The 15,543-nt window shown below is 34.7% G+C and overlaps 1 protein-coding gene and 1 pseudogene across 1 annotated transcript; both read right to left on the reverse strand.

Annotated features, from left to right (window-relative positions):
• Positions 1 to 576: 576 nt before the first annotated feature.
• Positions 577 to 6,186, reverse strand: LOC129876111 (G-type lectin S-receptor-like serine/threonine-protein kinase At4g27290; annotated as a pseudogene).
• Positions 6,187 to 9,857: 3,671 nt separating this feature from the next.
• Positions 9,858 to 14,672, reverse strand: LOC129876109 (G-type lectin S-receptor-like serine/threonine-protein kinase At4g27290). The gene is made up of 8 exons (XM_055951434.1): positions 14,044 to 14,672; positions 12,358 to 13,115; positions 12,124 to 12,270; positions 11,856 to 12,013; positions 11,412 to 11,622; positions 11,071 to 11,308; positions 10,840 to 10,990; positions 9,858 to 10,455 (listed from the first exon to the last, which is right to left on the reverse strand). The coding sequence occupies exons 1-8, from the start codon at positions 14,583 to 14,585 to the stop codon at positions 10,147 to 10,149; spliced, it is 2,514 nt and encodes an 837-aa protein (XP_055807409.1). The 5' UTR covers positions 14,586 to 14,672; the 3' UTR covers positions 9,858 to 10,146.
• Between the last annotated feature and the right edge of the window lie 871 nt (positions 14,673 to 15,543).

A 15,543-nucleotide genomic window follows, 5' to 3' on the forward strand; every position in this document is an offset into this window, starting at 1 on the left:
GCCAACGATATCTTCCATGGTAAAAAAAAAGTTTTTAAAAAAATATACCCCACAACAAGGCTCGAAACTTGCATCCCTACGTTAGTAAACCTGAACTTTAACCATTTGCATGCCGAAACCTTGAAAGCAAGGAAGGGCCTCTTTCCATCCATAGAATCTCTTCCTTATGCTAGCACTTAATGTTAACAGAAAAGAATTGATCACTTGAAAGTTTCACTAAGGCTTCCTTCCTGATTTAAGTGAATTACAAAATTATCTAGCGTATTTTTCTCTTTGTTGGATTTTGAATCTTAATTTCCAAGGTTATGTCCTACTTGTGTTGACATTAGATTACATTGCTATACAATGGTTAAATGATACATTAAGATTCAACTACATATTAATTAATCATGGTTAAGTCATAAGATTGTATATAAAAGATACTTGTCATGTATTTAGTGTTTGATGCAAATATCGAATGTGAGTAAAATTTTTTGATATGAAAGGTCAGTGAGAAATTATTTATAAGTGACTGAGGCAAAATGAAGTAACAGAAAGATTACTTTGTGAAGTCTTTTTACATATTATAACTTTGGTACAATTGCTTCAAGTTCATGCAACTCTAAAAAAGATAGAAATGTTACTGGCTAGTTATGCTGCCCGGACTATTCAAAATTATTTTCAGGTGCATGTCGAATTCTCTAAAAGTAGTGAATTGTGTGACATCATTTTTTAAGAGTTCGAGCAACATAGCTGAGTAACAATCTTTTTGCGAATGAAATCTCATCTTTCATATACATATCTAAACCATTTAGCAACTTGTTCGTGTCATTCTTGTGTGCGGGGACCATGTCACTATGAACTGTATCGTTTCAATTCTATCGGATGTTCTCGAAGGAACTTTAGTAGGACTTATGAGTACAAGCAAAGAATGGACTAGAGTAGGCCAATTCCTTATGTACATTACAATATTTAAAGAATGAATAAACAAAAAAGGCAATTTGGTATATTAAGCTCCTGCTATGGGTGGGATCGTGACAAGGGTAACCACATTGAGTCTATTGTATGCAATCTTACCTTTTCATTTCTACAAGAGACCTCCTGGTCACATGACTGAAACCCTTACTGTTGATCCAAGACACCCCTTCTAAAGAATGATTAAACAAAAAAAAGGCAGTTTGGTATACTAAGTTTCTGCTATGCACGAGATCCGGGACAAGACCAAACCACATCAAGTCTATTGCACCTAGCCTTACTGCAAGAGGTTGTTTCCATTATGGATTGAACCCTTGAACTCCTGATCACACACGACTGCAACTCTATCTTGCCTCAAGAGTTGTTAGTGAAAGTTCATTGTCAGTAACACATCTTTCACCAGTTGATTCATTTGATTGTTCAGTTGAATCCCTCTCTACAAAGAAACCAGGCTGCTTTGGTTGAGGCAATTCCACACCTTCATTGCCTAACCAAAAAACTACTGATGCCATTGTAGGCCTGTCTTCCGGGAGTTTTTGTACACACAATAAACTTACTTGAATGCATCTCAACACTTGTGATTCAATATATGATTCTTTTAAACATTCATCCATCAGTTCCAATGCATTTCCTTCATTCCATAGTAACCATGCCTGAAAAAATATTACCACAAAACAGTTATACAATCTGCATTAGTAAGAAAGAGTCTACAACAGTGACTACTACAGTGCCTCGGTCACGGCTGTATAATGAGGATTTGCCATGAATTGACTAGTTTTATACTGGCTGCTAGACTATCACAGCTTGGGACAGGTAATGTCAGTAAGCTCAGACAGGTCAAGTTTTTCAGCAAAAAAAGAGGCGAAAGGATAAAAATTTAGTGCCATTTGTGCTTACATGAGCTTTCGTCATGAATTGACTAGTTTTTTGCTTGGCTGCTAGCCTACCACGACCCTCTTCCTTTATAGGGGTTTGGGATCGGTAATGTGATTAGACAGATCAAGTTTTTCAGTAAAAATGAGGCTACAACAACTGCTACAACACCTCAGTTCCAACAATATTATGAGGATTCGTCATGAAATGGCTAGTTTTATAGTGGCTTCTAGCCTACCACGACCCTCTTCCTTTATGAGGGTTTGGAACCGATAATGTGAGTAAGCTCAGACAGGTAAAGTTTTTTTAGTGAAAAAGAGGCTACAATAACAACTACAATGCCTCAGTTCCGACTGGAATATGAGGATTCATCATAATTTGACTAGATTTATACTGATTATTACCCTACCGCGATCCTCTTCCTTTATGAGAGCTTGGGACTGGCGATGTGAGTAAGCTCAGGCAGGTCGAGATTTTTAGTAAAAAAAGAGGCTAAAGGATGAAAATTTAGTGCCATATGTACTTACATGTCCCAAAAGATTATGATGATGACTCAAATGATGAAACTTCCTGTTCTTTCTGCCACTGACAATTTCGAGTAAAAGCACACCAAGGCTGAATACATCGGATTTCACTGAATATTTCCCATCGACAGCATACTCAGGAGACATGTATCCGCTGGACAATGCATCAAATTTAAGTTGATGAACTTGTTGATTGTAACAATTAAAAAAAAGTCTATCATAGAGGTTTGTAGAACTTACTATGTTCCGACTATTCGCTTTGTTTTTCCTTCCATTTGGTCTGCACCAAATATTTTAGCTAGGCCAAAGTCAGAGATTCTTGGATTCAAATCAGTATCCAACAAAATGTTGCTGGTCTTCAGGTCTCTATGTATAATTCTTAATCTTGAGTCCTGGTGAAGATAAAGAAGGCCTCGAGATATTCCCATCGCGATTTCATAGCGATTTTTCCAAGAAAGTGATTCTTTTCAGCTTGGATCTGCAATATGTAAAATGTCAATGAATTCTCATTCACTCATAGATACATAGTTAGGCCATGTTGCTCGGATCCTCCAAAAATGCCTCCGCGCCCATATTGAATCCTCCAGAAGTAGTGCGTCTTTTGAGGATCCGACATGGGTGCAACATTTTTTTTGGAGGATACGAGCAACATAATATTAATGTAATGAGTTGAGAGAAACAGACCGAAAATGAAATAGTCCAAGCTATTATTTGGCATAAACTCATATATCAGCATCCTCTCATCTCCTTCAAGACAATAGCCTAAAAGCTTGACAAGATTTCTGTGTTGTAGTTTTGATATTAGTATCAGTTCATTCTTTAGCTCTTGTAGACCTTGTCCTGAGTATTCCGAAAGTCTCTTCACCGCTATCTCAGGTCCATTTTGTAGTTTTCCCTGAATTGATTTTCGAATCAAAGTGTCAAAGATGCAAAGTTTAGCTTAACTTCGACGATGGATTAGTTATTGTACCTTATAAACAGGTCCAAAGCCACCTTCTCCAATCACATTTGCAGATGAGAAGTTCTTAGTGGCGTTAGCAACAGTAGCTAAATTGAACAATGGTAACTCCATATCGTCCGTTCCAACTTCCCTACCTGTAAAATGAGCAATGAATTGGTATATATACATTAGCCTGATACAAATAGAACGTTAGCAGCACGATGTTTTGATAACGATGAACAATAGTTATTAACATTTACTCTTTTTTCTTCTGTGGGATAATGCACACCAAGCTAGAAGGCTGAGGATACAAGTCGCGACTACTGCTGATACGATGGCAATCAGCCTCAACTTCTTTCTCTTCCGTTTCTTGTCTTGATCTGTCGATAGTTAGTCCATAATCAATCAGAAAATTCCAACATTGTCATAAACAATATGATTAGCATGGAAATGAAATTGAAGCAAGGACCAGAATATCACTCGATTTGTTGGCCAAAAGAAACAGGTAAGGTTTCGTCTTTCAGTGACAGAACGATGCACCAAAGAGCCCTAAAGGTTCATAGATGTTCCTCTATTGACTGAAAACCCCACGAGCTAACTATAGAGACTTTGGACTATCTAGATACATACTTGCTGAAGTTTTACATACATGTTTGTCATCAGGAGCAACAAGATCAAGCTCAAGATAGTAAGGATAAAGATTATAACAGGCAATTTACCAAGGAGCAAAGTACCTAATCAATGTAAATGCTTATCAAATAAGTCAATAACGTTGTTATCGTAGCAGCAATGAGATATCAGCACTCGATTTGTAGCTAGAAAAACCGAAAAACAGTAAGTAGTTATTACCTACTTCTGAAGCAGCCACTCTCACAAACAGGTCCTGCTGATTTTGACTAAGTTCTCTGATATCAATGAGGTCTCCAAACCAGAGCAAGCATCCACTTCCACCATCTCGAACATCCATACTTGAGTAGGCTGTACAGTTACAAGCAGCCAAGCACAACTTCTCGCATTCCTCAAGTCCAATGCTCTCGTTAAACCATGATTTCCGCGTGTCAGGCACTTTAATCCCTGTAAATTTCCTAAATCCATCTTGCTGACATGCCAACGGAGTCCTCCTAACACATCCACTAGACCAATATGCTGCATTCCATTCCTGTGGATGTTTTGGCTCAAAACCACTCAAACAGTCACACGGGGGCGAGTTGTTGATGACACATCTTGCATAAGGACCACACAACGCGAAACGATCACAGTTATCAAACTGTGCTGTCAAATAAAGGAACCAACTTTGTGTACGATCAATCCAGGTATAGTGATTTATCAATCCAACAGGAGTTAGTACCACCCTGGTGAGCATTGATCCATTCTTAAGATCATATTTGTAATAAACTTCATCCTGATTCAGGACAAAACCAAACGTAAAATACGTATTCGATTGCAAACTAGGACTGCCACTAAATGCCAAACCATTCCAGGGACCTGAACTAAATGCAATTGAAGAACCTTTCCATACAAACAACTGTGGATACCCCTGAACATCCATCCGGTCAACAAAATCACCTATAGCAGGATCATCAGGACTCTTCCACGACGAGATGTGCCAATCCAGGCCAGTTGCCAAATTCCGCCCGAGCTTCATTCCAGGCAATAGAGTATCCCCTGGATAATCGAAACTCTGCCAGGCGAAAAATTCAGATTTGTTTTCATTTTCTTCCCTGATGACAAGATTACCTGATATCACATTAGATTAGATTAACTCCATATTGTAACATCAAAATTTAGTTAAGTTAAAAACTATACGAAAACTATTACGACAACAACAACAACATCATACATAGTATATTATCACAAGTGGGATCTCCGAAGCGTGAAGTGTATGTAAACCTTACCCCCTACCCTTGCGTGGTAGAGAGGCTATTTCCATTTTCCGGTAGACCCTCGGTTCAAGAAAATCATTTTCAAAAAAGGTTTGAAAGAAAAGCAAGATTAAAATATTAAAGGATAACCAAAGTAAAAGAAACAACAGTAGTAATGAAATCGAAACATGAGATAATGCTAGCATACTAGTAAATAAAGGAAAAATAATATAAGTTACAATTCTTCAGGTATGGTAAAAAGGATATATGTTGGTCAAAAAGTTCATTCAGTTTGACTCTCGAGAACCAAACATGACAAGTATTTCATGACCGAGCTTCATCCCAGGCAACAAAGTATCCCCGGATAATCAAAACTCTGCTAGGCGAAAATTTCAAATCTATTCTCATTTTCTTCCCTTATGACAAGATTACTTGATATTAGATTAGATTAACTCAATATTTTGAAATTAAAATTTGAATAGTTAAAAAATGTACGAAAAGTACTTGCAATTCTTCTAGTATGGTAAAAAAAATACATGTTAAAATGTTGGTCAGAATTCATATAGTTTAACTCTCGAGAAATGAAACATGACAAGTATTACCTGAATCTAACAATCTTGCTATTGGATTCTTCAAGGTTGTTGATGAATTCGTCGACCAAATCGTCACATTAGTACTATTAACAAGTACTAACATTCCATCGGGATTGATCATCAACACACCTGAAGTATCACTCAATGGATTATTTCTGTTAGCAACCCAAACAACTGTTCCAGTTGATATTTTCTTGTACCATATGCCAACATATCGATTTGTCGAATTTCCAGGCCTGAAAAATCCAAGTTCATAAACACCACCTGATGAAACAATTGTGTCACCATCTTTAATTGGTTGATCAATTGTTATGGTGTCTAATGCCAGTATAATTGAAAGAAAATTGAAGTAAATGAATAAAGAAGCTAGAAATTTCATGGATTCAATTCTTGATGCCTATTCTTCAGGTGTGACTTTTGATATTATAAAAACTTTATAGTATAATAATTGATAGGACAAAAAATGTTTAGTATAAAGTGTTAGGTTGAAAATGTTCATTTCTTGGATGTCAACATGTTCATACTACTAGTAAGATGTCCAATCAGAATAAACTTTAGGGGAGAATATCACTTTTGGTCCCTCTGTTATCGGAAAGTTTTGATTTTGGTGCTCCTAGATATATGACTCGACACATTTAACCTTCAATTAGTTGAGAGTATTTGATTTTGGTCCTTTTTATATGCAGGAAATACATTATGTTTGGAATATTTATACAAAGTATATTATTCTCAAATATGAAGTAACAATAAAAGTTTAGTACAACATATGAGTAATTATCAGTAGCGGAGTCAGAATTTTCACTAAGAGAATTTAAAATATGAAAAAATAAACACATAAAAAAGCGAAAGGGAATTCAACATCTAACATGTATACATAAAAAAATAATTTTAGTCATATATAAACAATATAATTTTTCACCTAAGGGAGTTTGGATAAACTCCTTAGCCCTACCTAGCTCCGACCTTGGTAATTACACGGCGAATCAGTTAATAATATTGAGGATATGTGAATATTAATAAGTAAAGGGATCAAAAGTGCATATTTCAAGTAATCTAAGGTTAAATGTGTTTAATAAAATATATTACAAGAACAAAAAAAATAATAGAATTAACTAATAATTTAGGGACCAAATGTGCTATTAATCAATGAAAAAACTATACTATATGAATGAAGGTTAATTTATTGGCACTTCTTCCCATATTTCAAAATCTTGCCTTATACCATTTGTTGACATTCTTGTCAACTTTTAATTCTGAGAATATCTCATATCCATCATTCACCTCCAACAATTATCTCAAGCACTTTTACACTCATCTAAATATTAAAAATTACATAAAAATAATTTTATAATATAATTCACTACTAAAATAAAAATAAAAAATCGACGTCTTATTTTTAAAAAATATATAATTTTTTAAAAGACCAATTTCTAGAGATTAATTTTTGACAATTTTTTAGTAGTGAATCAACTTAAATTTTAAACACATTTGATTAGAATGTGAAAAAATATGAATTGTTCAAAGTTGTACACCTTTGACTTCCTAGTCTCTACAGTGCAAAATCATTCCCTCTAGGTCTTCTTCTATCTTCCTAATCTTTTCCTCCTTCCTCAATGATTGACTTTTAATTTTTCGCTCAATGTATGATATTTATTTTATGACTCCGATTAATTTATTTATGTACGTGTCCTTTTTAAGGATATTGTCTATTTTTTCTTATTTCTAAAAGTTCCGTAGATATAGTCCTTGAAAAGTTATTCTTTCAGATAATGTTAGACTTAGATCTAATATTTGTTCATATATTGCTCAACCTTGTAGACAATATTAGATTGTTGTCAAATGTTTGCATAATCGACAAAATTTTAGATCATGGTCTGACGTTGTCTCATAAGATTTTTTTTGTTTCTATAAAAAGAATCTTTAGATCGTCGTGTTAAATGTTCATATAAATTGCAAGAAAAGGGGGTCATTTACCATGCAATTGTCCAAAAAAGGGATAACTGACAAAAATTTAAAATTAAGACTCGTATTGCGTAAGGCTATTAGAGGAAAAAAAACAATTCCTACTAGATTTTTTTTCATTTCTAAATCTCAGAATCGAGAATTTTAATTAAGGATGAACGATCTATCCATTCTATCACAACCCTTTGAATGCGGAAAATATCTTCTTTCTCTCTTTGTTTTCCTTTTGATTAATTAATTAACCAAGATGAACAAGTTAAAGCTAATGAAAAATTAATACTACAAAGATCAGTAACAAAACATGATTAATTCAATCCTTATGTTATATAAAAATAAGCAATAATAGAGTTTGGTTGTATGGGCCCCACTAATTTTGGTGACCCTTGTATGCCTAAATTAATTGAGTAAGAATTTGTAACATAAATTAACGTTAAGGCATCTTTTTCTAATAATAATGTTTTCATTTGTAATTGAAAATGATGGCCATAATTATTCAATGATAATGATTGCGACTGCAAATGTCGTAGGTGGTAGTAGTGGTGGTGGTTAGTTAGGGTGCTGAATTGTGATAGTGATCGGAGGTGGATCGTGATAGTAGTTTGTAATGATGGTTGACACTAGTCATATATAGTTGTGATGATAGAAGCTTAGAATTGTAGTGATTGATTGTATGTTGATTAACAGTATTGATAGTAGTGATTGTGATCGTAGATGTGGTTGATAACGATGATTGAAAATTGTGGCAAGTCTTTTAAGTAATAAAGATTATATTCAATATTTTAAAGGCATAATAAATAAATATGACCCTTAACTTGGCTTTAGCTGTCAACTATGACCTCTAACTTTTCTAGTGTACAAGTAAACACTTTAACTATCCAAAACTTGAACAAATAGACATATTCATCTTACATGACAATTTTATGTCCTACGTGGCGTCTTAAATATATTGTGTCACGTAGGACATGTATGTCTACTTGTTTAATTTTATACAAGTTTAAGTGCCTACTTGTGAACACCCAAAGTTGGAGAATATAAATGTGAAATGAGACCAAGTTAAAGGCATATTTATGTAGTACACATATTTTAAATAATTCAATGAATTAGTAGAACTAAAAACGTGCACAAAATCCTTATAATTCAACCATTCAACTTTTTCATACATATGTAGTGCTGTCAATTTCCAATTAGGCTAATTTTGTTTGTTTCTCAAATTCTTTATTTTTGTCCATATTTGCATTTTTTTCTATGAAAGAATATTATTTTCATTTCAATGGCAAGCATGCCAGTTGATTGACACTTATTTCAATTTCTGATTCTCATAACAACACTTTAGTTTTCATGTTGACCAATACAAAAAAAATAATGAAATAAGAGATGATGATTATATATTATTATGAAATGAAGGATAATTAAATATTTAAAACTTTTAAAGAAGATAAAGGGGACCTATTATTTTTTAAAACTTTAGGTTGAATATAACTATTGGAAATTATTAGCTTGATATTAGAAGATTGTATATCAAATTTGGAGTTGATTTGAACCAATTTTGAAACAAAAACATGTTTTGGTGAAATTTTTACACAAGTTATGGCAACCCGTTAGGGTTTTGTGTCAAATTCTGGCGATTTTGCCATCAATTTAAAATTCGGCAAAATTATGGTGATTCATCAAGATTTGGTCAGAAATTCTGGGGAGGCTAATTTTTTTCGTCAATTAAAAATCTTAGCGATCTGTCAAGATTTTTCCACGTGATGATCGCCACGAATCTATTCTTACTATACTTTTTTTGGCGGGAAAATGCACAAAAGTACATATTAATTTGGAAGGAGGTAAAAGTTGAACTGTGATTATAGGTACCGCTTGCACAAGATTCTATATACACTAATGTTTATATCGTGTAAAGTAAATATTAGGAACAATTCACAAGGAAGTAAAAGTTTAAGTATTGTGACAATAGGCCTACATTGCTTGCGCAAAATCCTACTTACATTACTCTCTATATCATGTATAGTAAATATAGAAGTAATTCAAAAGGAGGTAATATCCAAACCGTGACAATAGGTCGATATTACTTGCACAAAATTCTGCGTACTTCATAACAAATGTTATCTGACATCGCTTCGTAAAAAAAAAAAACAACTTTATATAGTATGTGTAACAATGTTTCCTTAAAAATAATATGCATATACACTATAACAACAACTTACCCAGTGTAGTTCCACAAGTTGAGTCTGGGGGGCATATGCACTATAATACAATGTAATTATTAATTCGTGAGGAAGTAAAAGTCGAACTGTGACAATAGGCTGATACTGCTTGCGCAAAATCCTATGTACGCTACTGTTTATATAGTGTAAAATAAAAGTTAGGAGCAATTCACAAGGAAGTAAAACTATGACAATAGGCCAACATTGCTTGCACAAAATTCCGTGTACGCACTATCGAGCGTCCAACAAAGTGATGGTTACATCATTGACAGAACAAGGTGTATGATCACTCCAAGAATATCCAGTGGCATCATCTATGTTCCTTTCTGTGAAAAAACCTGGTGGTTTTGGTTGTGGCAAAATGCCTTCATTTGTCAACATCAAAACTACAGAAGACATGTTTGGCCTGTCCTCTGGACTTTGTTGAACACATAACAATCCCACGTGTATCGATCGTTGCAACTCAGGCATATGACATGATTCAACAAGGCCGGGATCTACTATTTCCGATGATCTTCCTTCTCTATGAAGCATCCATGCCTGAAAATTTAACATCCATTTGCTAACAAATTCATATCCAAATCGAGTCTTTTTTTCCACTAATTACAAATAAATCAGATATGTGGCGCATTGCAAATTGTAATTTTAGGACTATGTTGTATACTTATCCTAATTTGGCCTGTTACATTGTGTTGATTAACTTTCCACTTCAAGAAACTGGTCCTTCTGAACTGATGTGAAAGTTAAGCGAAAAGGAGAGGAAGTATTTTATCCGAGTTATTCAAAGATCAAATGCTTCCGCTTAACCTCATGTCAAGAAAATATCGTTGATTCATGCTATACTTTCTGTCTATGAGTCAAATAATGTATTTAGTTTGTAACGTCGAGAATGAAATTTGCATGTTCTTGTAGTATGGTACTTACATGGCCGATGAGGTTGAGATTGTGGTCCGGATGAATGAATCTTCTGTTCTTCTTTCCGCTCACAATTTCTAGTACTAATACGCCAAAGCTAAAAACGTCTGATTTTACTGAGAAAATCCCATCGACTGCATACTCCGGGGACATGTAACCACTGCATAAAATCATTCACAGGACTACATAATCTGGATAGAATAAATAACATGTAATGACCCATATTTTTAAAATTCTTACTATGTTCCAACCACACGATTTGTATTGTCTCCCGTCTCGTTCCCTCCAAAACTTCTGGCCATCCCGAAATCTGATATCTTCGGGTTCATTTCAATATCAAGCAAGACATTGCTAGCTTTAAGGTCTCTGTGGATGATTCTTAGTCTAGAATCTTGATGAAGGTACATAAGTCCTCGAGAAATCCCGTTGATGACGTTGAAACGCTTAGGCCAATTAAGTAATGTGCTCCTTCTTTGATCTACCAGAAGATTTACACTGTCAGTGTATATAAATTAACTTTTTTCAAGTAAGAGGTCTCTACTATCGAAACAAGTTGATGCATTGCATGTGCAAAAACTAACCAAATATAAATAAGTCCAGGCTTTTGTTGGGCATGTATTCGTACACCAATATCTTCTCTTCTTCTTCGATGCAGCATCCAAGAAGCTTCACAAGATTTCGATGCTGAAGTTCAGCGACGCAGATGACTTCATTCTTGAACTCATTGTTTCCTTGTCTGGACGTTTCAGAGAGCCGTTTGACAGCTACTTCCTGTCCCCCTTCTAGCACGCCCTGCAAACGTGCACTTACCGTTAGAAATTCCAAAACAGAAACAGAATACTTTGATCATATCAAAGAATATCACTTGTGTTCCATTCACTACTTGTCAACCTATGTTTTTGTGACATTTTGTTCTCCAATCGACATCAGCAGAATTAGGCTCACGACATACATATTGATATTCGTAATGATCAAAGAAGTGACAACGATTTTCAAATTTTCAATATCCTCTATGCAATTTTTACCTTGAAAACTTTCCCAAAGCCGCCTGCTCCAATCTTGTTCTCAAGTGAAAAGTTATCGGTGGCCTTCATTATAGTGGACAAGTCAAAGAGTGGTAGCTCAAAAGTTTCATGGCGAATTTGATTGTTTTTATCTTTGTTGTTGTTGTCGTCCAATCTCCCTGCAATATGTTCATATAAGTAAGACATTTCAGACAGCAAAGCTGAAAAGAAGAGCAAATCATAGCGCGAATGACATTATCTACTTCCAATTTATGATGTCTTAGCTTACCTTTTTCTATGAGCATTGTTTCCGCTCTCTTTTTCTGTCTACGAAGAATCAGGCATACTCCTATGACTAGAAGAACCGTTGCAAACACTAATGGCAAAGCTATTGCAAGTATAACACTTTTCTTTCGACTTGATCCATCATTAGAACCTGCGAAAGTTCCCATTGGTTCCTGTTACAATAGCTTTAAACACAAACATTGATCAATCAATTCGATGGCATCAACTTCTTACTTACTTATCTCAGAAGCAGCCATCCTAATATAGATGTCCTGTCCTGATTCCGAGAGCTGTCTGAGGTCAACGAGCTCCCCAATCCATAGCAAGCATCCACTTCCTCCGTTGCTGATGTCCAGATTAGTATATCCCATACATGAACAATTTCTCAAGCAAACTACCTTGCATTCATCGAGTGTTATAGTCTCGTTAAACCAAGAATGTTGAGTATCTGGCAATTTAACACCAGAATACATTATAAATCCATCTTCTGAACAATTCAGTGGACGATTTCGGACACAACCACTTGACCAGTCAGCCCTCTCCCAATCATCCGGATGTTTTGGAACAAATTTATCCAAACAACGACACACAGGATCACTAAACATTGTGCAAGTGCCATATGCACCACATAATTTGTAAGTGTCACAATGATCTGCATCCGCGGAATGATAATTAACCCAACCCTCTCTCTTTTCCAACCAAATCATACGCATTGCATTACCATCAGGCGTTAGCACTAAAGTTGTAAGCACAGATTTATTTACTAGTTCATATTTGTAGTAAATTTCTTGATTGTTCATGACTAGACCGAAAGAGGTGATCGAGTTGTTCACCATGTTTGGAGCTCCACTCCATCTAAGACCATTCCATGGCCCGGCTCTATAAACTACATTAGGCCCTTTTCTCATTAGGTCCTGTGGATAACCTGTAGGATCACAGTGATATGTATAATCCCCGGGAGCAGGATCATCGTCGCTTTTCCAAGAACTAAGATACCTATTGAAGACATAATTAAATGAAGTAAGCAAAAACGTGTGCCTTCTAACAACTTAAGCTTTTAGACGAGACAATCACACGATTTAATTTAGTAACAACAGGCAGAGTCTTTGGTTCTAGGTCTCATGTAACAAACTTGTATCAGGCAAGTCTCACATCGAAATGGGAGAGGAGAGTTAGTGGTCATGTAACACTGAGATCAAGACTCAATTATTCAAACACATTTTTGGTTAAAGACCAAGGGAACAAAACCGTGAGGCCGAAAAAGTCTTGAAGTGGCCTAGAGAGGTCGGGCCAAAGCGGACAATACCTTGATATTTGAGGTTCACTAGCCCCATCCCCTCGCCCCACCCCCGCCCCCCAAAAAAACTCATCCCTAACTCCTACCCCATAGTGTTTGCCTATATTGTATGTAAAAAAAATTTGAGATAATATTTTTCTGCTTACTTACCAAATATCAGAAAATAAGTAATCTAAAAAAATAATTTTTTTCCTACCAAACACACCCTAAGTAACGGAAATCTTAGTAACTTAGTAAGTTGGTTACCTGAACTCCAACCTTATTGGTGAGGGTTCGATTCTCCATTTTGTAATCCATTCTCATTTCCTCTTCCCCTACCCCTAAGTAAATAAAAGTATGCTCCTTCTGACAACTTAAATCTTTCAAACGAGACAATCACAAACTTACATTTCCAAGCCCGCCACCAAAACCGTAAGGCCCAAAAAGCCTTAAAGTGGCCCATAGGGTCATGCCAAAGCAAACAATACCCTGACAGTTGGGCCTTAGCCGTCACATCTCAAGACCACCACCAACAACATAATATCCAGCGTAGTCCACGATCCAATAAAAAAAAACACTTCCACACGCCCGAACATATTGAAAACATAATTAAATTAGACGAGATGATCACACAATTCAAGAACTTACCTTTCCAAACCAGTCACCAAATTTCTTCCAAGTTTCATACTTGCCAACAAAGTATCACTAGGATAATCAAAACTCTGCCACAACAACAAATCATCATCATTTGCATCTCTAACCACAAAATTCCCTGTATCCAACAACTGTGCAACTGGATTTTTCACACTTGTTGAATAATTAGTAGACCAAATAGTGTCATTAGTAGCATCATTAATCAAAACAAGATAACCTGGTTCAACAATTTTCAAGATTCCAGACATACCCTTTACAGGAATTTGTCTATTAGCAACCCAAACTGGTGTAAAAGCTGAAATCTTTTTGTACCAAATACCAATATAACGATTTGTTGAAGTCATGTTTTTGCCTGGAGAAAAAAATCCCAATTCAAATGTTCCATCTGATGAAATTAATGTTTGACCATCTTTGAGAAATTGTGAAGTTGTTAATGTGTCACCTTGAGAGTTACTAATTTTTTGGAGCAAGGAGAAAATTGTAAAGAAAAAGAAGAAAAATTTGTTCATGTTTTTTTTTGTTTTTTTGTGATTCATATATTTGATGAAAATCAAGATTGAAAAAAGATGAATTTTTTGTGTATTAGAGTGGTGATTTGTACTATTTTTGGTCTTGTTGTGGGACCAATTAGTTAAAACAGTTCACACACAATGGTCCATAACAAAATTTATTTGATGTTATACAATGTCTCATTTAATTTGATTTTAATTGATATATATGTTTTTAAATTTTGAATGTGTGTAAGTTGACATTTTAAACTCATATAAAATTGAATAAGTGTAAATACACGTTTCACGTAAACATATCGTTTAATTTGATTTTAACTGATATATATGATTTTTAATTTTTGAATGTGTATACGTTAATATTTAAACTTATATATAATTGAATAAGTGTACATGTCGACATAATAAGAAACAAGATTTAATTTAACTTTTATTTAATCAAATTTGGAAATGATTTTAAAGGCCAATGTGTTGACTTATTCTCTGTGCCTTGCTTAATACGTTGGATTAGCACTTATTGCCAAAAGAAGGATTATTTTGTTACTATCCAAATTAATTCATATTCCACTCATGATAGCAACCTACACGACCAACATGGAAAATTGAATATCATTACCTTTTTCAGCATTTCACACCAATGACAATTATAATATAAATAAAATTCACAAAGTTAGCTGACTTAGTTGAGCAAGTGATTTTATATTTGGAAAAAAATAGTCATAAGATTAAAAAATTTTATGTGCTTTTACGATCGAATTTATCATAAAAGATTTGCCTATTTAGTGGCGATTTGTAACTATTACACTAGGATAAAATTTATCTTATAGCAAAATGTAATTAGGGGTTTGTGTAATTAAAATGAAAAACAAATAAATACAATTTTTTTTCAATGGAATAAAAATGACGAACGTGATTACGGGGAATTAAATAAATAATTAATAGGGTGCCAAAAGATTTTTGTTGAAAATTGTCCACCAAATTTTCTTGA

The sequence above is a fragment of the Solanum dulcamara genome, chromosome 12, assembly GCF_947179165.1.
Source record: "Solanum dulcamara chromosome 12, daSolDulc1.2, whole genome shotgun sequence".
Lineage (NCBI taxonomy): Eukaryota > Viridiplantae > Streptophyta > Magnoliopsida > Solanales > Solanaceae > Solanum > Solanum dulcamara.